The 23577-nt window shown below is 46.6% G+C and overlaps 1 protein-coding gene across 1 annotated transcript in view; it reads right to left on the bottom strand.

The window, feature by feature from the left end:
• The window catches only part of Plpp3 (phospholipid phosphatase 3), a 78362-nt gene that overhangs the window by 32746 nt on the left and 22039 nt on the right, over window positions 1–23577 (bottom strand). The window contains exon 2 of the mRNA XM_028887977.2: window positions 7330–7487. Coding sequence (XP_028743810.1) covers window positions 7330–7487 — 158 coding nt within the window. The remainder of the gene's footprint in view (window positions 1–7329; window positions 7488–23577) is intronic.

Below are 23577 nucleotides of genomic sequence, written 5' to 3'. Positions count from 1 at the left end.
AAAAGATGATCAAGTCTGTGTGTGTGTGTGTGTGTGTGTGTGTGTGTGTGTGTGTGTGTGTGTGAAAACAGCTCGAAGTCCTCTTCCCCGGAACTCCCAGGTACTTCACACCATCTACATTTGGTGACCTCAAAGCCGGAGAATAATAAATTTTTCTGTTTATTTCTTAGTCCCAAGTACAAGGAAACTTTGACATTCATTGTCCTTAAAGAACTCTTGTCCCTAGGGCCCACTACTTTGATTTCCGTTTTTAATTTTTTCTCTAATTTGTTTCCCTCCTTGAGGCTTTAACAGGACGGCTGGTCTTGCTCTTGCCTTGCATCCCCTTTCGACCACATTTTTCAATGGCAAAAATCACACCTTATACATTAGCTTCTGGGCCCCAGTGTCTACCACCAGGGAAAGGCCCACTGAGCATCTACCTACACAAAGTAGGTGGTGGCCACCATGGCTGTCGTCATCCTCCTCCTCCTCCTCCTCCTCCTCCTCCTCCTCCTCCTCCCTCCCCTTCTTCCTTTTCTCCTATACTGGGGGCTGAGTCTAGGGCCATGGGCTTAGCCTGTTCCTCTGTTCAAATCGTTTCACACAAATCACTGCTGCACACTCTCACCAGTGGCCACTTGCCCAGAGGCCTGGATGTTTTGTCTTCATACAGGTAGCTCTCCAAGGCCAAGAACTAAAAGCTTTTATAGCTGACTAAAAGAAAGACGAAGAACACTCTACACAGCACCTAACATAGTGTAGATAAAAACAACAAACAAACAAATAAACAAACAAACAAGAAAAGAATGTCCATTAGAAGACTTGGGCTTTAAGCAAGTCAGACCTGAGTTTGAATCCCACCTTCACTTTTATTCAGCTGAGTAACCTTGTATGAAATCACTGACTTCAGTGTCCTCGATCACCCCTAATTGGGGAAAACAATGCCTACCTCATATTGCTGCTGAAGAACACTTAAGATAAGGCAAATTCGTTTCTAGTCCCTCAGCTAGCTCATAAAAGGATCTGACTGTCCCACTACACTCTGACTCCCCCAGAATCTATCCCTCAGACTCCTAAGCATTGCTACTTAAGGCAGAGGCTACTGTCACCTTCATGTTAGCTACTGTTTGCAAGCAGTCATGAACGCCAAGGGCTGAACAGAACTAGAGAGGGGCCCCGTCCCTTTCCAAAGGCTGGAGTGAGCACGGGAGCTGGAGAGAACGAACGAATGAAACCCCGGACAGAGTCAGTCAATGCCCGTGTCTGCTAAATCACAAATAGATGCCCCCTCCCACAAGCCCCCAGGGATAAGAGGGTCTCTGCAGCCATCGGATCAGGGGACAGCACAGCCGAAGGATTAATGTGGCCTCTCTCTGTTGGTGGTCTTGGTAATTGCACAGATGGAGTGGACTGTAAACTGGGGGACTGGGTCTCCCACTAACTCACTGCTGGGCCAGCACGGCTTCACCTTTTTTTTTTTTCAGTTGAAAACTCAACTAACCTTTAATGAGGAGCAATGTTGGGGACCTTGTTTTCTTGGCAGAACTCGTGCAGATAAAGGGAGATGGGGTGGGGGTGGGGGAACTAATGAAGTCCAGATGTGGGCCAACTGAAGCCTGATCCTGAATAAACAAGCCCTGGAGGTATTAAGCTCTTCTTCTTGTCTCTCCAGTAAGAAATTTGCATGTGGCACGGAGCATGTCCCCACGTTCCTCATGGAGCGTATTTAAGGCTTCTGGGAAACAAGCAGGATCCTCTGGCATCTCAGGCCCATTGCTTTTGATTTTCTGCCCATGACTGAAAGCATCCTTGGTGATTTTTGTACACTGTATATAAAGCCCCATAGCCTGCATCTTGAATCAACACTATTAGATCGTATTGGATCAGTCCCATCTCCCCCCCTCCTCCAATCCCCCGCCCTGTACAGCTAACAGGACACAAAGTTGGAGACAGACAAGAGAAGTCAGCATCCCAACAACAGGGTCAGAGGCAGGCTCAGAGTTCTCTGGGATTTCTGGAAGGTGGGGGAGGTGGTAGCCAAGGAATGCTCCCTGGAGACGCCCTCTTGGTGTCTGTTCAGTGCCTATCACATTCCATCAGAGGAGGCTCTCAGGAACCTGTCATCCAGCAGGAGGGACCAAACCTAGACTGGAATCCCACAACAAGGCAACGGGTACTAAAGGTACTATTGGCTTGTTTGAGATGGGCACTTGTTGGCTGTGTGATGAAACTACGTGCACCTCACCACCATGTGCCCCCCACCTGGTGCACTAGAGGCCTGTGAAACAGCTGTGGAAGGGAGGCAGGCTAGAGAGGCCAGCGGAGGCGTCAAGACTTTAAAAGCCTTGGCGGCTGTGGGATCAAGACTGTTGCTCTGACGTTGCCAGCCCTATGAAAGTCACTGATCATCCTCGAGCCCCAGCTGGCTCAGCTCTTGACATTCATTCTCCCAGGATGACTACCCGGGGCTAATAAAGAGAGCGTGCGCAAAAGAGCTGCGTCACCAACTGGGCATCACTACAGAAAAGCAAGCACGGATCTCACTGATCACACGCGTAAGAGCACTTGACCTGAAGGCCAAAATAAGCCCAAGGAGTTAATGACTGGTCAGCCCACTTTTACAGAAAAGGAAAGTGTAGCTCAGAGAGTTTCAGTGGCTTGCTCACTGTTAGCACAGGTGAAAACAAGGAAGAACAGAAGTTGAGATACAACCCTAAGACAGATGGTGCCAAAGTCTGAGGTTTTTGTTTTTGTTTTTGTTTTTTTTTTTTTTAGTTAGGAGTATTTTTGCACAGCTGGGTTTTCGAGGGTAAGTAGCATGCTTATGGCCAGCAGGGAGGGAGACTGACTTACGATATACCCACGCATCAATTCCTAGATACAGGGAATCTATGTAAGCCCATCTTGGGGTCTGCTCCTGGCAAGCACTGAGCCCATGTTTATTGAACAGGACAATGACCATTTCGGGGGGAGGGGGGTGTAAGACCTTTGACCTTAATAGTCTTGATGGGCACCACTGCAAGGCACCACTGAAGGAAAGCTAAATAGGACGTGGGCTTTTACTATGAGTTGTTCCTAGCCTGGCTGCTGCTAGAGTCATTAAGCCTTTGCAAGGCAGGGCAGGGACTGCTGCTGTGTGGACCTGGAAGGAATTCTTATGCTGTAATTCCAGAATCTGATACACATCTGAAAAAGAGGTCAAAATGACGACGTTTTTTCCACAGGTTCTGCCTCAGAAAGGTGTCTGCTTTCTCTATAACCTCTCAAGCTTTGCATCTTGAAGCCACCCTGATCTCCTCCAGCACCATTCCAATCCTTTGTTGTGGTGACTGGGCAAACTGGATCCAGGGCATGACTCAGTCAAGGCTCCTCTTGCTGTGTGAAACAAACCTGACATTGAGCAGAAGGTGCAGGGCAGTCCGTAGCAAGCTGATGCGATTTCCGGTTCGGCAGCCTGCTCCCTTGCCTGACTGTCCCTCAGGCTCTCTGGTCAGGAGTCAATTCTGGGTGACGGCAGCCAGGCTCAGGGGGCACTCAGGTTGAGAGAATGGGAACTGTGTCCTGCTGCTGCTGTCTGTAGCCTGGATAGCTTTTCCAGAACCAAACATAGCAAAGCGAGTTATTCATCTGCCTCTGAGGTCTTCGCTGACCTCTTCTCCAGGAGCGCTCTTGGCATTACGGCAAGCAAGCAGGCTAGTAGACCTCCACAGGTGACAGCATACATGTCACATGTGCCTCTAGCGGAAATGCACTGGCAGCTGGAGCAGGAGGCGGAAGTACTGTTGCAGAGAGGAACCAGAGGCAAGAGGCCTCGGATCTAACTAATGACATGAAAAGATTGGTTGTGGTCAAAAGTGGGGGTTCCTTTCCAGACTCCATTTTAACTATATATATATATATATATATATATAGTCGTGGCTCAGTTGAGTCACCATATTTTGACAGTGTGTCTTCATTGAAATGAAGACAGCTAACATTTATTGAGTAAACTTCACTGTGCCTAGCATTGAGTCTCTGTCTCTCTGTCTCTGTCTCTGTCTCTCTCTGTGTATGTGTGTGTGCTGATCTCATTTCAAAACTTTAGCAAACATGTCTACTTACATACTCTTTCCATATAATGTATCAATTTACTGAGGCTGACCAAGCTCAATTAACTTGCAACAGGACCCACAGTAGACGAGCTCAGATATGCACCAGAGCCTATATCTTTATCTAGCTCTCGGTGTTTCTTTGAGGGTGAACTTTATTAACACTGTCTCCATGTTTCCCTGGCACACAGTAGCTCTTGACCAGGATAGCAGTTATTGTATGTATTTTTTATATATATATATTTAAAAATTTTTTACCATTGGCATAGGAGGCTGGCACGTGTGCCACATTGACCATTCGGAGGTCAGACCAGAGAAACACTTTTAGGGGTTGATTCTCTCCTTCCACCTTGAGGTGGGTTCCAGAATCGAATTCGTGTCCCACACCAAGTCGTCTACCTGCTGAGCCATCTCACTGACCCTGCTGTGGGCTGTGTATCTCACCAGGTGTTTCTCTAAACTATACAAGGGCTTGATTAAAACCTATTTTACTGACGCCATTGCTCATCCTATGATGAGGGGTCCAGCACGGAGTGTGTCAAGGAAACTTGGGTACCCAGGGGACATTTCAGTGAAAACATCAAGGTGACAATGATAAAGGACAGGGACACGAAGCACCTAAGAACAGGCGTGAAAAGGAATTAGGAACGTTGGGACCTCTGGAGGAGGCACGGCGAGGGGGAAGACCTGCTGACCAGGACTTCTGCTTGGAAAAAGAAAGACAGGAAGGAGATACCAGCCTTTGGAGAAGCCGCTTTAACATTTTCTTTGTCTATCCTGGGGCCTGGGAGAGACCAAGGGCTGTTCCCACGTACAAGACTCCATCTAGCACACTATACAGGGCGTTTGTAGGGCCACTATGTTTGAGTTTAATCCTCTTGAAGAACTGTGGATACCATTTTGATTTTATAGAGGAGGAAACTGAGGGTGATGGGTACCAATCTTTCACTCGATTCACCTTTGGAACAGTGTCTGATTCACCTTTGGAACAGTGTCTAATTCACTTTCTACTGTGTGCCTAAGAGCAGCCCCCAGGGCATGCTGGGAAAAACACCTGGCAGAGCGCCTGATCAGCACGTGATGTACCTGTCCTGAACCTGTTCTTATCACAAGACTCCTAGATTATAATGTGCTCTTTTAAAGTATTCAATTAACCAATCCTCTGTCTGTCAAGAACACCTGTTCAAACCTCAGCAAGACATACTCTACAATTACCTGCTTTCCACAACAAATGCCCTTTTCAAGAAAAGCCATTCTTCCCGAAGAACTCATTTCCACAACCATCAATTTGGAGTAATAGTAAATCGGACCTTTCATTTTTTAGCTTTTGAACAGAGATCCTTCGTGCACCTTCCCAAGCTACTATGACTGCCAAATGGGCTATTTTTTTCTTTTCAAGATTGGAAAGAGTTCTACAAGCTTCCCTTGCCATTGCCCAAATTCAAACTGTTGATTAAAAAACAGAGAGGGAGTTTCAGGGTTTACAACCAACCCCCAGAGTGGGCAAGTCACAAGAAAAACTTGTGTTAGCAGTATCTTACCAGTCACCACCCGGACCAGGCCAGTTAAGCTAACTGTCTACCCCCTGAAGCAGCCAGCTCATCTGGAGAGGTTGGCCATCCTGAAGTGCATGTCTGAAAGATGGGAAGGGGGCTTTGAACATCCAGGCATAGGCTTGGACCCTAGGTTTTACTAGCTATAGGCTCTGAGTGTGTCCTTTATCTAATCTGTCTGGGCTACAGATTTTCCCTCTGCATAGTGGGGCTAGCAGGCCAGAGTTCCACCTCCAAGTTGTGTTCCTCAGAAGAGCAGTTCAAGGATCTCCGGGATTTATGGTCCTCCAGGATGTATGTGTTGCCCCTCCTTTTCACCCACAGGGCCGGAGTTCAAGGGCAGAGCACAAACTTAGAAAAAGCTGGAGGAGCAGACAGCTGTAAAACTGTAAACCTCACAAACTGTAACAGCAGCTTTCAAAGAATGACCCTTCCGTCTCCGGTCTCACACAGACACACCAAAAGAGGGTAGGGCCCAGGTGGACCACACCCAAATTCCCACAAGCTAGCACTGCTCCAAAGAATCCTGGACCTTGTCACAGTCCAAGTGTGTCACATTTCTGCAGCATTGTTCATGAGGGCTATATCCTTACAGGGAAGCAGTGTCAGGCTGGACTTTATACGTGTACCCCAGTAACCCGCTCAGCAATTAAGCGTTCGCAAAGTATTTTAATACCCATTGTGCTGTTAGTTTTATGTTAACACAAGCTAGAGTCATTTGGGGAAAGGAAACCTCTATTGAGAAAATGCTTCTACGGGATTGGCCCGTGGGCACGCCTACGGGGCATTTTCTTGATTGATGATACACGTGGGAGGGCTTGGTTCACTCTACATAGTACTACCCCTGGGCTGGTGGTCCTGGGTGCTAGAAGAAAGCAAGCTGAGCAAGCCATGGAGAGCAAGTCAGTAAGCAGCCCTCCTCCATGGGCCCTGCTTCAGTTTCTGCCTCCAGGTTCCTGCCCTGACTCCCCTCAGTGTTGGACTGCTACCTGGACATACAAACTGACACAAACCCTTCCCTCCCCAAGTTGCTTTTGGCCACGGCATTTACCACAGCGGTAAAAAATGCTAAGACATTCGTGATATTTTATACTTTATTGTAACACTGTGAAGCAATGTGCTCATCCTCACTTTTAAAGAGTCAGGCTTGCTAGTAGAGGGTGGGGTCTAGATCAAGTACTCTGAATTCCAAGTCCTGTTTATTTTACCACCACAGCCACAGGGCAGGGAAATTGAATAGCAAGCTAGAAATTTGCAAGGACATGGTCACTCCCACCGCAGCTCAGCAAAGGTGAGGCAGGAGCACAGAAAACACCTTGGCTAGCTGCCAAGGATGGGACTCAGCCTCATAGCACAGTGGCTCAGAGATGAGACCATGGTGTAAGAGACGCCTCAGTTCGAATCTCAACTCGGCAACTTATTAACGAAGTCTTACTCTGTGGACACGGGAAGAGAAAACCAATAGCTAAACTCCATTAGATTGTTGTGACGATAGTTTAGAAGGTGTTTCTAAATGTGTATATGTTTATCTCCCAGTAAACGCTGGTTTTAGAAATAGTAGTAGCGGCAAAAGACAAAAGAAGACCGGACAAGGTTCTCTTTGGTGGAAGTCTCTCTGGGCTGTTTGCAAACCTCCAGTGGCTCAGATACGGTGCAGTCTAAGACAGGAGGCCGTCAGATCAGTACGGCAGAGGCAGGGCACTTACCGCCAGGATGGCGATGACGATCCCCACTGCACAGAGCACAGCATCGTTGATGGTCTCGCTGACTTTCAGGGGGTACTTGATGCTCTCATCATTACAGTAAAACCCTCGACGATAAGGCTTGATGGTGCTCGTCTCGATGATGAGGAAGGGCAGCGCCGCTGGGGGAACACACATGGGAGGGGGAGAAAAGGGAAAGCATCAGTGCAAAGGAACAGAAGAGGAACATCCTGCAGCACAGACTCCCCCAGGCATCGGACAGAAACGCCAACCTAACGCCTACATTCGTGCTAGTCTGCAGCCTCTGTGGAGCTTTCGTGACATGTATCCCCTTCTCCCCTCCCACCACCCCGGAGAAAACGACACCCCCCCACCTTCTTTCCCTTGAGTGCTGTAAGAGAGGTAGTGGAAGGGTTGGGAAAGAAGTCTTCCAGACTCTGCTAAGAGTTAAAGTCAGATTTTTAAGAATGAGTAGTAACACAACCCAAGGCTAATGCTGTTCAGTCAGGTGTTCAGGGTGACGTCTCCTGGGTCCTAACCATCTCTGCTCTGAGAAGCTCATCTGAAGCCCATGCGTGTTGCCCACAGGTGTGCAGGCCTCAGAGTCAGATAACTTGGAAGCTGAATCCTAGATTCACCATTTCCTAGCCATGTGGCTCCTGTTCTCAGTCCACCTCCCTCATCTCAGTCACGTCCCAGTAAATGTGTGTGGTGAGCAGTCTTTTCCTGTACATAAAGCCTCTGGCAAAGGGTCTGCCTCCGTAGATGCCATTTTCAAGTCTTTTCCCTCACTGTGCAGAGTCACAGACTAGAGTTGAGCTCAGCCCTTCCAACTGATATCCCCGATAGGAGCCCAAGGACACTGGAAGTACCAGGTCATTCCTAAAGCAGTGACTGGTTATCAGAGGCCAACTAGTTCCATTCTCTTAAAAGTCACAACTAATAGATTTTACCACCTGCCCGGAAGTTCCTCAAAGCCCAGAAGCACAAAGCAGAATGTCTTGCATGAATATCTCGGTCACCTCCTACTAGGGTGCCTGGCCCACAATGCCTCCTCCACACACCCACCCGTTTACTTCTCTTTGTTGTTGTTTTGAGACAGGGTCTCACTGCATAGTTTTGGCTGTCCTGGCACTCATTATATAGACCAGGATGTCCTAGAACTCACAGCGATCCACCTGCCTCTGCCTCCTCCCAAGTGCTGAGATTAAAGGTGCCATTACTCCTGGCTGGTTGAAAGGCTCTTACCATGAGCATGTTAGCTAAAGCACCATTAAGAGCTCTCTCCATTGCATGAGGAAAGCAAGATCTTTAGCCCCGATCCAAGGAAAGCCCAGAACCAGAACCTCTCTCCTGCAGCCTCTAGCTCTGCCCGTCCTCCTCTGGGAACAGGTACAGAGTCTGGCTCTCATTGTTCCCAAGGACTGAACATTCTTTTTTGTTTGTTTGTTTTTTGAGACAGGGTTTCTCTGTGTAGCTTTGGAGCCTGTCCTGGAACTCACTCTGTAGCCCAGGCTGGCCTTGAACTCAGAGGGATCCGCCTGCCTCTGCCTCCCAAGTGCTGGGATTAAGGGCATGTGCCACCACCACCTGGCATAAGGACTGAACATTCTCGTAGCCCAGAGACCACTTGAAGGCATCATGTAAGGACTACTGCCTCCCTTCTTCAAGGGGGAAAACAAGAGACTCAGCATCTTTAGCTCATTTAAGGCTTGAAGTCCACCCCTCTAAGTGCCAAAATCCCTAAAATTTATCTTTGCAAATTGCTTTCATCCAACTGTGAAATTCATTAGTGGAGGGTGGGGGCGATATCCCAAGATAAGCAGTTGTTTAAGAAATAAAATTCCCTTTTCATTTCAAAAAATTATATTCATGTCACGTTGCTCAAAGCCCCAGACCGCCTCTGAAAAAAAGCACCACGAACTCCACAATTTTTCAATTACTTTGGTCCAGACCAGCAGCGATAAAAAACACTAGCTTTCCAAAAAAGTGTATTTATGTATCACAGTGCATACACACATGGATTTATTTGGTTTTATTCTTTGGATTTATTTGAATTCTACGGCTATTTATTTTGTGACCCCTAACTGCTTCCTGCTAGAACAACAATTTACTTTATCAAATTCATACTAGTGCTTTGAAAAGAAGAACAGCAACAACCACAGTATCGGGCCTGACCTTCTCAAAGTAAACACAGAGGGGCCCTGAAAGGCAATAACCATTAACTTTTGAAACTCTCTCTGCCCTGGAGTAGAGGGGGTGGGGAGGCAGTGGACAAATGTGTTGGTGTAGTAGCGACAGAAGTCAGCTGATGTTCTGGGGTTGGGGGCCTGGGAGGGATATCATACGGCCTCAGCCCATCTTTACTCCATGGCCTAGAGATGTTGAAATGGGACCAAGTTGGCTCTGAAGAGGGGCTGGGAAGCCAGGCACTGATATTATAGCATACTTTCAGAGCTCTGCGAATTGTGATGATGAGATGCTTAGCTGAGCTGCGGCCTCTGAGGTGCTTGGGAGCCAAAGCATTGCTAAGAAAAAAACCCTCAGGATAGGAACAGACTCCCAGTGCCTGACATTTGTGGCTCGCACTTAGACCTCTAGCATCTACACTCAATAGTTTTCAGGTGCCTGACGTGTGTGTGGCTCACACTTAGCCCTCCAGCATTTATTCAATAGTTTTCACATGATGGGCCTGTCTGTCAACCATGTTTCTGAGGACAGTAAGTCATGTGTAAAAGAGCTCTGGAGTTGGAGCTACGCCGATGATCTCGGGCTTGCTGTTCTACTAGAGCAAGTTATTTCACATCTTCAAGGATTCCCTTTCTCATCTGCTAAATAAGAAAAACGAAAGCGGAAGTTCAGTTTTACTGGGATGACGGGATAAGCCGATGTGTTTGTTCATCCATTCACCCCAGTATGTACTGGCTTTGAACTATGTTTGTTCAGTGCAGAGCTACAAACCCACCCAGACACTGCCCTCAGGGGGTTTCCAGTCCAGTCAAGGAACACATACACACACACAGCACATCCTCTAGGAAGGCTTGCTTGAAAGAACCCCAAAGCAACATACAGGCAGGAACAGCAGAGGCTAAGACACGCTGAGGACCCTTGATCAATGTCAGCAGGAGGCGAGGGGGGCCCAAGGGGATGGCTCAGAAAGGAAAAGCATCTGCCCTGTTCCTCTGCCCTCTCTTTGGCTGGGAACAACACAGACGCTTTCTTTGCCTGTGGCGTGGGGTGGGTTTCCGCTTCTGATTATATGGCTGATGACTACAAACAGACAAGAAGTTGGATCTAAATAGTTTCTGTTTATTTTCTTGAAAGGCGTGGAGATATCATTTAGAAAATCCAATGGCCTTTTCTATCTCCTTTACAAACTTGTGGTATTTACTGAGGGTGATGCCAGTCAAACCTTGTCTTTGCTCCAGAAAGAGTTGACGAAAACTGAATGAACACTCCCCCAACTGGACAGCTAGTTCTCGAGCCAGAAGGCTAGGCCTGGCTTCAGGAGAGCCATGAGAAAAAGAGACGCCCTTTCCAAAGCAGGGTGTCTGTTCCCATCACTGCCACCATTCGTATGGTCTTCTATTATCTTCATTTAGCTTCATAAAACAAAACAAAACAACTTGACAGCAGCAGAGCGTGAGAGGCTCGGCAAAGCTTCTGCCCTGGAGAAGCTCATGTGGTTGTTAAGAAGTCACAAACCAAGGGCCGGGCGGCAGTAGCGCACGCCTTTAATCCCAGCACTTGGGAGGCAGAGGCAGGTGGATCTCTGAGTTGGAGGCCAGCCTGGTCTACAGAGTGAGATCCAGGAACAGCCCGGGCTACACAGAGACACCCTGTCTTGAAACAAAAACAACCAAAACAAACAAAAGCACAAACCCAAGAGTGTCAAAATATTACCAGTGCAATGACAGATGCTTTCACAGAAAGGCACCGAGACAACAAAACTCCTGTACAGGGGCACGAGAGGTATCCTACAGGGGATGGAGACTTGAGTTAACCCTTGCATGAGCAGAAGAAAATTCTGGGCCCCATGGACCATGTAATGTACAGCCCTGAAAATGCAATGCAGATTAAGGACTCCCGTCCTGGCAATTACAAAAGGACAACTACTGCAGAATACAGTCTCCAACTTTGCTGTAGTCATGAGAAGAGAGCTAAACAATGGACACGAGAAAGAGAAACACAGAACAAAGACCAATAATGATAGTTAGCATTTACTGAGCAAGCACTATGTGCCCACACTTGAGGATTCCCACACGTACGATTGCGGTCTAACAACCTAGTTACTTACTGACCGGGCTAGGGAGATAAAAGAGGCTAAGTCCCAATCTCCAAGGGGCCCAAAGGCCAATCCCAGAGAACCTATGGTTCAAAGAGATTAAAGTGATTTAGCAGAGTCACTCTGTCAGTTAATGGTGAAGCTGGATGGAGTTCAAATGACCTGACTAAATCTTGGGTGCTTTCTAGAGTGAGTCACTTAAAACAGAAGCATCCACGAGTATGAATAAATGAGCTGAAACTCCCCCAGTAACTCTCATGCCTCTGCAGGGAAAGAGAGAGAGAGAGAGAGAGAGAGAGAGAGAGAGAGAGAGAGAGAGAGAGGAAGAAGAAGAAGAAGAAGAAGAAGAAGAAGAAGAAGAAGAAGAAGAAGAAGAAGAAGAAGAAGAAGAAGAAGAAGAAAGAAAGAGAGAGAAAGGAAGAAAGAAAGAAAGAGAGAGAAAGGAAAGAAAGAAAGAAAGAAAGAAAGAAAGAAAGAAAGAAAGAAAGAAAGAAAGAAAGAGAAGAAAGGGCTTTTGAACAGTCAAGGCAGCCCTCGTAGCTATGTTCACTGAAAATCCACTCTTCATGCCACACACATACTAATTAGATACACACGTGTCTAATTCAATCAAAGATCTGAAGCCAATATCCTAGAATTTAGATTTATTGATAATAAAATGTATATTATGAGCTCTCTGCAAATCAGAGCCAGGAGAGATAGAATACTCTAAAGTGTCTAGGCCCAGGCTCAAGCCTCTCTTCTCCTTTTAATCAAGGATCAATTAACTTCCTATACCTCTAGGGGCTTCGTGGGATGTGTAGGCTGCAGAGGAGGCGAAATCTGAACTCAGTGACAAACACTTAATGGGCAGAAAATCAAAGCATGAAGAAAGGCCGCTGTGTTGGGTTCAGGCCTTTGAAACTTTGCTGGCTTTGAAAAACTAACACTTGGGCAGGTTGGGTGGTTTGGGGGTGGGGTGTAAAAAAACACAGGATAAGTTTTCATGGCCCACCCATCGATCAAGTCATGTGGGAAGTGTTACCAGAGTGACCCAGCCCCAAAGCCAACTCCCCGCAGCCATGGCTTCATATCTGCCCCAAATTAAACACAGCCTCTTCTCTCAAAGTGCTTTTTAGAAGCCCTTGGTGAGGTAGGGTGAGTGGGGCAGGAGGGTAAAGCTGAAATGACTGTACTTCTCTGCGTGACCAAAACCCAGAGCATCAGAGAGGGCACTTCTCATCTGTCCCGTAAAACAAGTCCTTGCGATGCCTCTCCAGAGACTCGCCCAATTTTCCACTTTAACCGATCTGTACTTATCTTCACCTGATCTTGGGCAAAAGGCTGAGAAGCAGTTGGAGGTATCTTCAAATAAGCAAAGTCTAAGATCTGTGAGAGTAATAATTAAAGCAACATCCACAGAACGCCTACGTGCTTACCGGCAAAAGGGACACAGGATGCGCAATACACACACAGGCGTTGGCACGGCGCAGCCGCTGAGGCCAAGCAGTTACCAAGACTCCCTGGTGGGAGCTTCATCGATCTTATCAATAGGATACAGTTATGAGTGAGCACTGTTGAAGTCATTTACAAATAAAACCACCGAAGATCAGAAAACCCAAACAAGTTCATCTAAGTGTAGAGCAAAGGACACTCATTTGGACCAGATATCAGAACTACACCTAGAACACAGTGAGTTCCCTTTGAAAGGGGTTAGACTCTGTTTTGCAATTTATTTAGTGTCTACGAGAACTGGGAAAATGTATGTGTATTGTTTTTTTTTCATTTGTACTCAACAGATAATTGAAGACAGTTGTTTTCTATTCCCCAAGGTCTCTGAGTGCATCCTTAGGTCAGTCACCGGGATTAGAACTCAGCTCTGTCTTTCTTTTGGTTCATATTTTCTTCCTCCCTGACCTGACCCTTCTTTATAAATGCATTCCCTGTTAAAATATGACTAAGTAAAAATCACTTAAGGTCAGAATGGTCAACCTAACAACTACTTAGAGGTTCAAAATACAAATATTTATGTTGCTGGTAAGTGACAGTATTTCTATTTAAAGTAATTAATTGCTACTGGTCTTAGAAGTGTGCAAACTTGCTTTGGCTTATAATATTTGTCCAGATTTTTAGACTGGACGGAATCCAGATGAGCAGAATCTAGGTTTACTATGAAGGCGTTTCTTCAGCTTCGAAACAAGCTCCATGAAAAACACTTGCAGTTGGCGGGTGTGAACAGGCAGTATTCTGGGCTAAGGCTTTCCTTGACAAATGCTCATTCTTCGGGGCTAGAAAGTTCAGACCTCACCGGAGAAACTCATGGCAGATAGAGTCCTGTTGCTTGTGTTTCCTGAGCCCAAGTCCAAGGTCTCTTGCTTAGGTAAACAAACAAGAACTGACAGTTCCCTGAGAATTGGGCACTGTGAGAGGTGCCTGGGCCACAGTGGTAAGTAAGGGCTTGCGCTGTGTTTCAGTTTCCCACCCTCAGGAAGTCTGGGGTTCCATGGCAAAGAGAAACCTGTCTGTGGCCTAATCCTGGGTATTATAAAGAACTTTGGATGCCCTTACTTGAAAATGCTGACAGTGAAGACATTACTAGTTTTCAATGCCCCAGATGGAATTCAAGGCCTCGAACATGCTAAACAAGCATTCACTACGAAGCTGCAAGTGTAGAATAACTAATATCAATCTTCAAATCTCAACTCTGACTATTTTTAGCATTTCTAGTTGGATTCTTTGAAAACAAATCATTTATTATTATTATTTTTTAATGTGTCTGTTGCACAAGCAGATGTCCTTGTGCCACAGCATACACATCAAAGGACAAACTTCATGAGTCAGTTTTCTCCTTCACTGAAGGTCTGCGGATAGAAAGAACTCAAGTCATCAGGCTTATGAGGCAAATGATTTAAGCCAGGCAACTATCTCAGGAGTCCCTTAAAAGCTGCCACGTTCACCTAGATATAAAACAAATCAGTAGACCATGGTTTGCACCTTTCATTGGGACAACTGGAGATCTTCTGCCAACTTTATATATTCCACAAACAAGATCTTTCTCTCCAATAAATGCAACCAACAGAGCCTATAGGTCTTACTATCTGTTCACCTTGGGTGTAACAGAGTCACTTCAAGACTTCTCTCTTCTCTTTTAGGCCCTCTTTTAAATGTGGATGAGAATAAATCTGCATTCACTGGGCATCTATTATGGTCCAGGAGCTTCGGATATATTAACAGATTTAAGTTTCAAAACAATCTTTTTGTTGTTGTTGTTGTTGTTAGTACATAGCCATAGTCAAGGAGCAGAGAGGCTACAATTCGTCTGTGTCCACTTGGTGATGTGAGGAATACCCAGGACACATAACAGAACCAGGAAGCCCAAAGTCCATTTGAAGACGGGGCCAGATAGACTCTCTTGCTAAACACAACAGTGTCTCGGTAGACATTCATTTGCGCACTCCAACTACAAAGCTGTTGAAAGTCATTTGGACTGAACAAAGACAAAAACCAGGACCCCACCTGGCACTACACTGATCCAGCCTATCTGCCTAGGTCTCCACTATGGTTCAACAGTTTGGTTACTGGAGCTAAGGTACAGTGCTTCAGAGCTCTTACATACGCAACCACATCTGATCCCTATGGCAACAGAGGAGGCATGTTTTAAGCTCCTGTATTAAAACCCCACTGGAGATCAATTACTTCTTTCTTTTTCCAGTCTATTCATGACGTTTGTTTGTCATTTAATGTGTATGTGTTTTGCCTGCATATATGTCTATGCACAACCTGTGTGCCTGGTGCCTATAGAGGTCAGAAGAGGGCATGGGGCCACCTGGAACTGTAGTTAGAGTTTGCTTTGAGCCAGCATGTAGGCATTGGGGATAGAGTGCCAGTTTTTGGGAAGAGTAGCCAGTGTTCTGAACTGCTGAGCCATCTCCCCAGTCCTCATCCATGAACTCTGGCACATAGGATTTCATCTCTCACCACTTGTCAGGACTGTGTAATAACCTGTAGGTCACTCTACCTCTCTTAATTTTTAACATCATACAATGGGACTTTAAGGTACAGCGGTTCTCAATATACAGAACTATGAGGGCTAAGATGCAATTTAGAAAATGTATAATTGCCTGGCTCCGTAAATATTAGTTCTTACTCCTGTATGTGCCAGAGAGCCAGCCGATAGGAAGCCTTAGTGTCAGGAACCCTTCTAAGGAGGAGTAAGATGTGACCAGAGTTTGTCCAGATTCTACTGAAGCAGCCATGAGCTCACTCAGTCACTTGCCAAAGGTAGTCTGATCCCAAGAGAAAGAAAGACATGCTTGGAAAACCCTAAAATTCTAGGGACTTCTCAAAAGTGGACAAACAGACAGGCCTTTGACAGTGGTTAGCAGGACCTGCTTCCCTGATGCCCGGAAGAGCTGTCACTGCTGGAGGACTGACAGACATTCTCAGATCACTCCAAGTTTAAGAGCAGCAAGTGCAAAATGAAGTCAAGAGAAAGCACAGCTTCTCATTTATCCGGTGGCGAAACATGCCCTGGTCAGCACATGTCAGTCCATCCAAGCACCGCTGTCCAAGTGTACAAAAACACCATGTTCACGTGGTGCAAAATAAACAGCATGGACTGGCAGGACATCAGACACACCTGGAAGACAGTTCGATAGTCAAAAGCCAAGCCCACAAGCGGGGGTGGGGGCAGAAGGTTAGGGCAAAAGCACCCCTGGAGGCCTGTAGGAGCAAGGCTGTGCTGGTTGGCAATCCAAGGCATGGGTGGACTGCCGCGCACTTCAAGGTGGATGGTCTAAGGTTAAGGGTCAAGGCCACACTTTGGCAGTCTACACCAAATCTGCCTGGCAGGGATATTCTATTTGGCCCACCCAATGCTTAAAATTGTTTAAAATTAGTGTTCACATTTAGTAATAGGCAGCCTCACATAACACCCAGATTCCCAGCTTCTTAGGTCAGCAATATTGCATGTGGCAAGGCCTAGGCCTAGGCTGTATCTCTTCAGATGAAGCCTGTGTTCTCCAGGGGGCCACCGGTCCTCATCATATCCCTAACACTAAGACTGGTCACATATTCATTGCCATACTCATCCACCTGTGCTGCGGACTTTCTTATGCTTGCGTGGTCTCGTTAGTGATTTAAGGCTCTGTAGATACCAGACTTTGCTATCCCTGCAGTAAAGAATAAAGACACCCCTTCAATATTAAACCTACACAAACAGAAATAGCCCTGGTTCAACAATGTCTTCCATTGTAAGCACTGGCCACAGAAGACATGTGAAGGTGTGTACTGTCTGGTACATAGGTATACGACTCAATCTTAATTAGACCAAGGTGAGCCTCCTATGTTTTTAGGCAAGCACAGCACAAGGTGGGTAGTTGTGTGTTTCAGATGCAGGAAGTGTTGAGGACCAGGGAAAGGCAAGCCTTCTTGAACACCGAAGCCACCAGCAAGTTTCCTCCACAAGTCTGGTGGTGTAGCATGGAGGAGCACCTCCCTTTTTAGCCAGGTAAACAAGGTGTGTCATAATAAATTACATGGCTATGAAGCAGAAGATATGAGCTAACCTAAACTATACCCGTCTAGGTGATCCTAAGTGGTATTATCACAGAGTTCTGTTTTTAAGGCAGTAGTTATCTGAAATAAAAACAATAACAACCTTCATATGATAGAAGCTCACTAATCCTGAAGAGTAAATGCCAGGCGAGAAGAAATTTATGAATAAAAGCCTATCAGATATGCTGGTATCACTAATCTTGTTCAAAATGGAGTTAGGTACATACACAATAGCATCCTAACACCACAGTGATCTGACATATCATTATTCTATTTACCAGGTGGGAAGACTGAGACCCACCACCCTCACATAGAAACTAGTCTCCTGTCCCATCCAAGAATCACTTCAGAAAACAATCCATTTCAATATCCCTTGGAACAAAGAACCATACCCGGCACTCAGTGGAAGTTAACCAAAAGCTGGCAGAGCTGACTCCTCACCAAATGCATTATATGACCTGGGGGTCCTTTACTTTCTTGGTGAACTAGAATCTCATGAGTGGTTGAAGGCCGCAACACTCCTTGATCTTCAGCTCTTCCTCAGGCTTTTCCACAAAGTGAAATGATTGTAAAATACTTTTTGAGCTCTTAAGGGAAGGCCGAGGCATCCCAGGGATTGAGCTATTATGCCTCCAACTCACCCCAGCTAATCCCAGGAGCTAAGGGATCAATTTCAGCATACCCCTAAGATCCTCTTGGAGAATCAAGTGAGAGGAAGCTTATGGATCTCCAGAAGGTAGCTCAGAACTGGGCTTGAAACTAGTTTTGCCACTTAACAATCTAGTGATCTTCAGCAAGTTGCTTAACTTCTCTGAGCCTCACCAGTAAGAGGATGCCAATACCAGTCTGAAGAGCCCGAGGAGGAAATACACAGTATGGGTAGGTATTAACAATTAGTTCTCCCCTTCTTCCTCCATCCGGAGCCAGAAAATCTCCTAGCCCTGCTCACAAGATACCACTCAACTAGACTGAATGGTTTCCTCACTAAGACAGCCGTAGTAATCAGGACGGGGACCCTGTCACCTCAGACCAAGACTACCACTTGCATTGAGCAAGACTGGAGCAGTTCCAGGGTAACGTGGATAAGATAACTCTCACCCCAGGAGCACACTCCCCATTCCCCGGCCTGTCAATGTTCCTTTTGTAAAACACAGAAACCTTCCAATCTGGCAGCTGCCACCTGTGCAAATAATTCAGGGATGTAATTTTGTAACCAAATACAGGTCCCGAAAAGTGAAAAGTTTGAAGTCCAAAATAATGGCTTTGACCTTCTGCCTAGATACTCACTAATCATGTTTTAATTTGCCGTTGATTTCCTCTCTTTAAAGTGCTGTCTTTACAGGTTACACTGTCGTTTTAGAAGCATCCAGGGAGTCAAGGCCATCAGGAAACACCTGATTAAAATACAACCCCAACTTCTTCCCCAGGCATCTAAACCTTGGTCCGTGCCTCATTGAGTCTGCAGAATGGCACTGGGTAGGCAGAAAAATAAGGGGGAAAAAATCTGTTTTGAAGAAGGAAACTCCTTACAAAGAAAATTATGGGCCACAGAAACTAATAAGATGGGGCCCCTGCCCTGTAAGAATGCGTTGGTAACCAGTGCCAGGAACATCCACGGTGGCATTGCTTCAATGGAGGCATGAGGACACCTGTCAGAGCATGCCTGCAGATAAGGGGCATGTAAATCCTGTTTACTGACTACCCCTCAAAATGTACATCAAAGACTCCTTGCCATCATTTAAATGCCAATGACACCTTCAAGGCTGCATTAAGACAAAAACTAATCACAAAAGAAGAATAAATTGCCCTTGCAAGTCCCTCCCCTTCCCAACTTCCGTCCCTAAGAAAAGAAGTTCGAGGGGAGCCTATCTATCCCTAAAACCTAGATGCTGAAAAGATGCTTCTAGTAAGAAGATCAACCAATCATTTCAAATGTCTTAAACCCAGAAGAATTCTCTTATTTGGGGGGAAGGGTTCTAGCTGAATCATCCCTGGAGTTAACACCCAATGAAATCCAAAGGAACCAATGGAGACGTTCATTCAGCTCTGCATCTGGTCTAGCAAATTAGTCAGTCTTCTGCCTTCTTTGGGGGTCTGAACCAATCAGATCAGCCAGTCTAGAGGGCAAAATAATCCATTACTGGTGTTTGGCTCAGAAATACCATAAGGTGCTACGAGTGGGTTTGGGAGTGTTAGTGAAATTTCTGTTGCCAACACGATTTTTAAAAATCCCAAGTAGACAACAGTGGTTGACATCTGTGTTTGTTTCTCAGTCTTTGTTCTTCAGGGAACTGACAGTGTGGCCACCAGACCTGCTTTCCCTCTGCCCTCCAGTCCCTTTCTTCATGTGCAGCCTGAGTAGGGTGGTTTGTCCTAAGGGTCTCATCGCCTATCTAAGTTCAGAGATTAAGGGCTTTGCCCAAAGAATATGGAGTCTTTTCCAAATGAGAAAGTGTTGTATCCAGGGTCCCTTAACCTAGGACACATGGGATTCACCAATGACTCCAACCTCAGCTGAGGGAACGGAGGTTCCTGCTGCTCTTTAGTTTGTGAAGGTAGATGCCAGGCAGAGGTTTTGGAAGTCAAAGGTACTCATTTTCATGAAACAGCAGCCAGGTGGGGGTACTTCTTGACTGTACCCTTTCTCTCTTCAAATAATCCGTCTCACAAGGGCCGGAACCGATGCTCAGAGGCCCAGAGGAGCACAAGAGGGGACGGCAGGGTCACCTGACTTTCTGCAGAACTGGGCAGCTAGTCTTCTTCCACTGGAGCTGTTAGGTGGGCCTCTCACATAAATAAAAAATCCAGGTGCTCTGGGCCTGCCCTTAGTGGCCCCTCCTTACCCCCTCCAGCATGGGGACAACAAAATGCAGGCATTTCCATACCCTAGGGAGCTCTGGCGGTAGTCACTAACTCCTAGGAGGCTGGCTATAGGAACCCCATTGTTCCAGGAAAGTCTCTCCAGCCAAGACTCTCCAGGAAGCCAAAGCTCTGGGATGCATTTTTCAGCTGTGGAGAGAAAGAGTTCTTCCTGGGATGTTTCTTCAGTGGTGTTGGGAGCCAGGTCCTTAATCCTTGCAAAGCAGCATGGAGCCAGCTTCCCTCCGAGGGACACCATGTCTAGAATCCTTCTTGCAAACCAAAACAGAAAAACTCCCTATTTTTTCCTTTACAACTTCTCTCAAGCAGAGAGGGGAAGGGGGGACAGCAAAGCTCAGGGGAGGGGAGGGGAGGGGAGGTTCCAGGCCTCTCTAATGCCCTCCTTCCTTATGACCCTACCCACCTGACCCTGGGCAGAAGTAAGTTACAAAGTCCCCACTGTTCTTTCTGCCTATCTTTCCCCTCCCACCAACACCTTCCCCTCCCCAAACACACACACACACACACACACACACACACACACACACACACACACACACTTTTTTGGAGGGCAAAATGCCAAACAACATTATTCCCCTTCACCATGGTATTGCCATGAGAGCCGCCTGGTATGTTTGCCAGAGAAAGGGGAGGGTTTTGTGGCTATCACATCACCCTCCATCCACAACAGCTCCTCCCTTTGTGGAAATGGGCTTGAAAAGAAAGGGAAGGGTCCCCAAGTGGAATCTAATTGGTAAAACAAGAGGGAAGTACAAGGCTATTGGATCAGGGATTTGGGGGGGGAGTGGTACAGGATTGTGCCTATGTGAACGCTTACAAAGGCACAAACTCCAGCATCTCTCCATCCCCCAGCACAATGTTATACGCTGCCATGGGTAGCCCAGTTTAGAATGAGGGTGCTATCATGTGAGGTGGGAGGGCGAGACCTTATAATACAAAGGAGAATCCTCTGTATCTCCCAATCAAGGAATACTGTGTCACAGCCACAAGAAGTCACTAAAAAAATAAAAATAAAAAATGGTCTGGTGTGTGTGTGTGTGTGTGTGTGTGTGTGTGTGTGTGTTGATTTGGTTTTGTGCTTGTGAAATTAGCAGGCTTAGGTACAATCCTCCGCACTTTGGCCAAGTCAAGGCAATGTGACACCAGACTGGTGAGATCTCAGGACTAAGTGTCCTCAGCTGCAAAACAGGTCCGGCCTGCAGTCTTGAAAGGCCATAGCGGGGATTTCCTGAGATGGTGTGCTAACAGCCGGCCACGGAGCAGGTGCGCGGCCCAGGCATCTTCCTTCTCATCCTCTGGATGCACAAAGAGGAAGGGGGCTGTTCCTAGGAAGGGGGCAGGTCCGTGAGAAATAATCCATCGCCTGCTGGTGCTGAGAACAAGCTGCATATGTGGGCTGCTGCTTGTCCATCAAAATGACAGAATGGGTCTCAGGGAATTAATTATTCAACAAACTCGCCCTTCACAAATCCCGTCCAAAGGAATGGCTTGATTCCTTTCAGTGCGCTGACTATACAAAATACTGAAAGTCCAGTACACTTCAAAAGCCTCACAAAAACCCAGGCCTGGCCTTGGCAGGAGTTCCTCAGCCACTGGGTTTTTCTGTGTGTGGTTTATAATAACATGCAAGGCCGATGCCAAGTCCTAATCTATTAAGGGACTGCCAATTAGCAGGGGGCTTAGAGTGGTGGGTTTGAGGACTGGGGAGTGGGGCCTAATTAGGCTTGCAAATCATTCCTCTCCATTGCCTCTCACAATCTGACACAAGGCATACTAGCCAATTGTTCTAGATAGAACCGTTCTGTATCCCTGCGCACACTGGGTTGTGTTTGTGTTAGGATTCCAGACCTGAGCGCTAGCGCTCAGGTTCCTGTCTGCACTCATGGGCAAAGGTGGGCCTGAGCGAGGCTCTAACTGGGTGGTGGGTCCCAGAGTCAGACAGTCACTATCAGGGGCACTTCTTAAAAAATCATAGTGAGATGCTGGGCTCCGCCTAGACCTACTCAAGCTCTCAGTCAAAACAGCGAAAAGAAGAGGAGAATGAATTGGCATTCTCCCTCGCCTCTCCCATCCCTCCCTCCTTCCCTCCTTTCTTCCTTTTCTCCCTTCCTCCCTTCAACTCTGTTAGTACTTGGGAATAAATCCAGGTAAGCAAATGCTTTACCACTGAGCTACATGGCCAGACCAAGAACTCTTATTTTGAAGATGATTCTATCACAAGGTGATTTGACAATCACTGCTTCTAAAATATAATATGTCACCCTTGGCTAGAAAGGCTATATAAAAGTCATGTGTGTATATAATGTGATTCACATATGCATACACTAAGACAGTTTTAAACTGTATTGAATAGCAAATATTTCTTCAGCAGCTGCTGTGTGTACCGGAGCTGGGAAATACTGCGAGGAGTTAAAAAGGGCTGTAGCCTTGGAGAGCTACCTTCCCCAGCAGGAAAGGGAATGGCTGGGCAGGCACAGGAAGGCCCCTCTGGTGGCTGCATGGGCAGTGGTCTGTAGCAAAGGAGGCAGAGTCAGCTGGCTCCAGGGAACTAAGGTGTCACTAGCCACCTTCCATGAATAGCGTGGGCATTTCACGCACAACCCCTTCCACCCAGAGTGAGATTGTGTTAAGGCCTCTGTCACCACACTGCCACCCCAGATCCTAGACAGCACAACCGACTCACATAAACACCGCCTGCTCTCCAGGAGCATATGAAGCTGGCTCCATCTCAGGCCCACACACCTCTCTAAACTGACGGCTCGCATCCCCTTACATAGACCCCTTCAGGCGACCTTAGCCCACGGCATAATTCCTTCCACAGTACACCTGGGTCTAGACTAGAACGGAACAGTTAACAGACAAGCCTAGGTGCTGGCAAGGAATCCAGAAAGGAAAACACTGGTACAGTATACTTGTCAATGAGGGCATTCCGGAGTCACACCCTCGGGGGCTGGCCTTCACCTTTAACAGGTCCCTTGGCTTCCCAATGATATGGGAGGGTTAGAGAGTATGTGAGTATGCTCTGACAACCCCGGCACACAGAAGGCTCAAGAACTGTTACGTCTGAGAATGTGGGGTATCTTCCCTAAAATGGAGACGAGTGTTACTTGGTATAGAAGGGAATCCATTATTACAAATGTAGATACTAAACATGAAGCCTACACGCTTTTTGGTCATTTTTCTTGTTTTTATGAAATTTGAGGGACTGAAAAATGTCTAAACAGAGTATAGGCTCTGGGGTAAAATAAATTTGAGTTTGGTGCTTTGATCTGCCATTAAGTGATCTACACAAACCTTTAGGCCATCTGTAAAATGGGGACAGTATGACTAATCCTGAGGAGGTGCCAAAGGCTATTATGGATTCCTGAGAAATTAAGGTGTGTGTGTGTGTACGTGAACAGCATTAATCTATGGCAGAGACTGTGTGTTTCTCATGGTTTTCCCTACAAAATACATTAAAAAGGACGAAGATGACCAAGGTGGCTTTTTGTCCCTATGATTTACATAGGACCCTTAAAGCAAGCAAGAGCATATGCAAAATTCAGGCTTCC

Source organism: Peromyscus leucopus, chromosome 2 (genome assembly GCF_004664715.2).
Source record: "Peromyscus leucopus breed LL Stock chromosome 2, UCI_PerLeu_2.1, whole genome shotgun sequence".
Taxonomy (NCBI): Eukaryota; Metazoa; Chordata; class Mammalia; order Rodentia; family Cricetidae; genus Peromyscus; species Peromyscus leucopus.
This window is presented reverse-complemented; position numbering and strand designations above follow the sequence as displayed.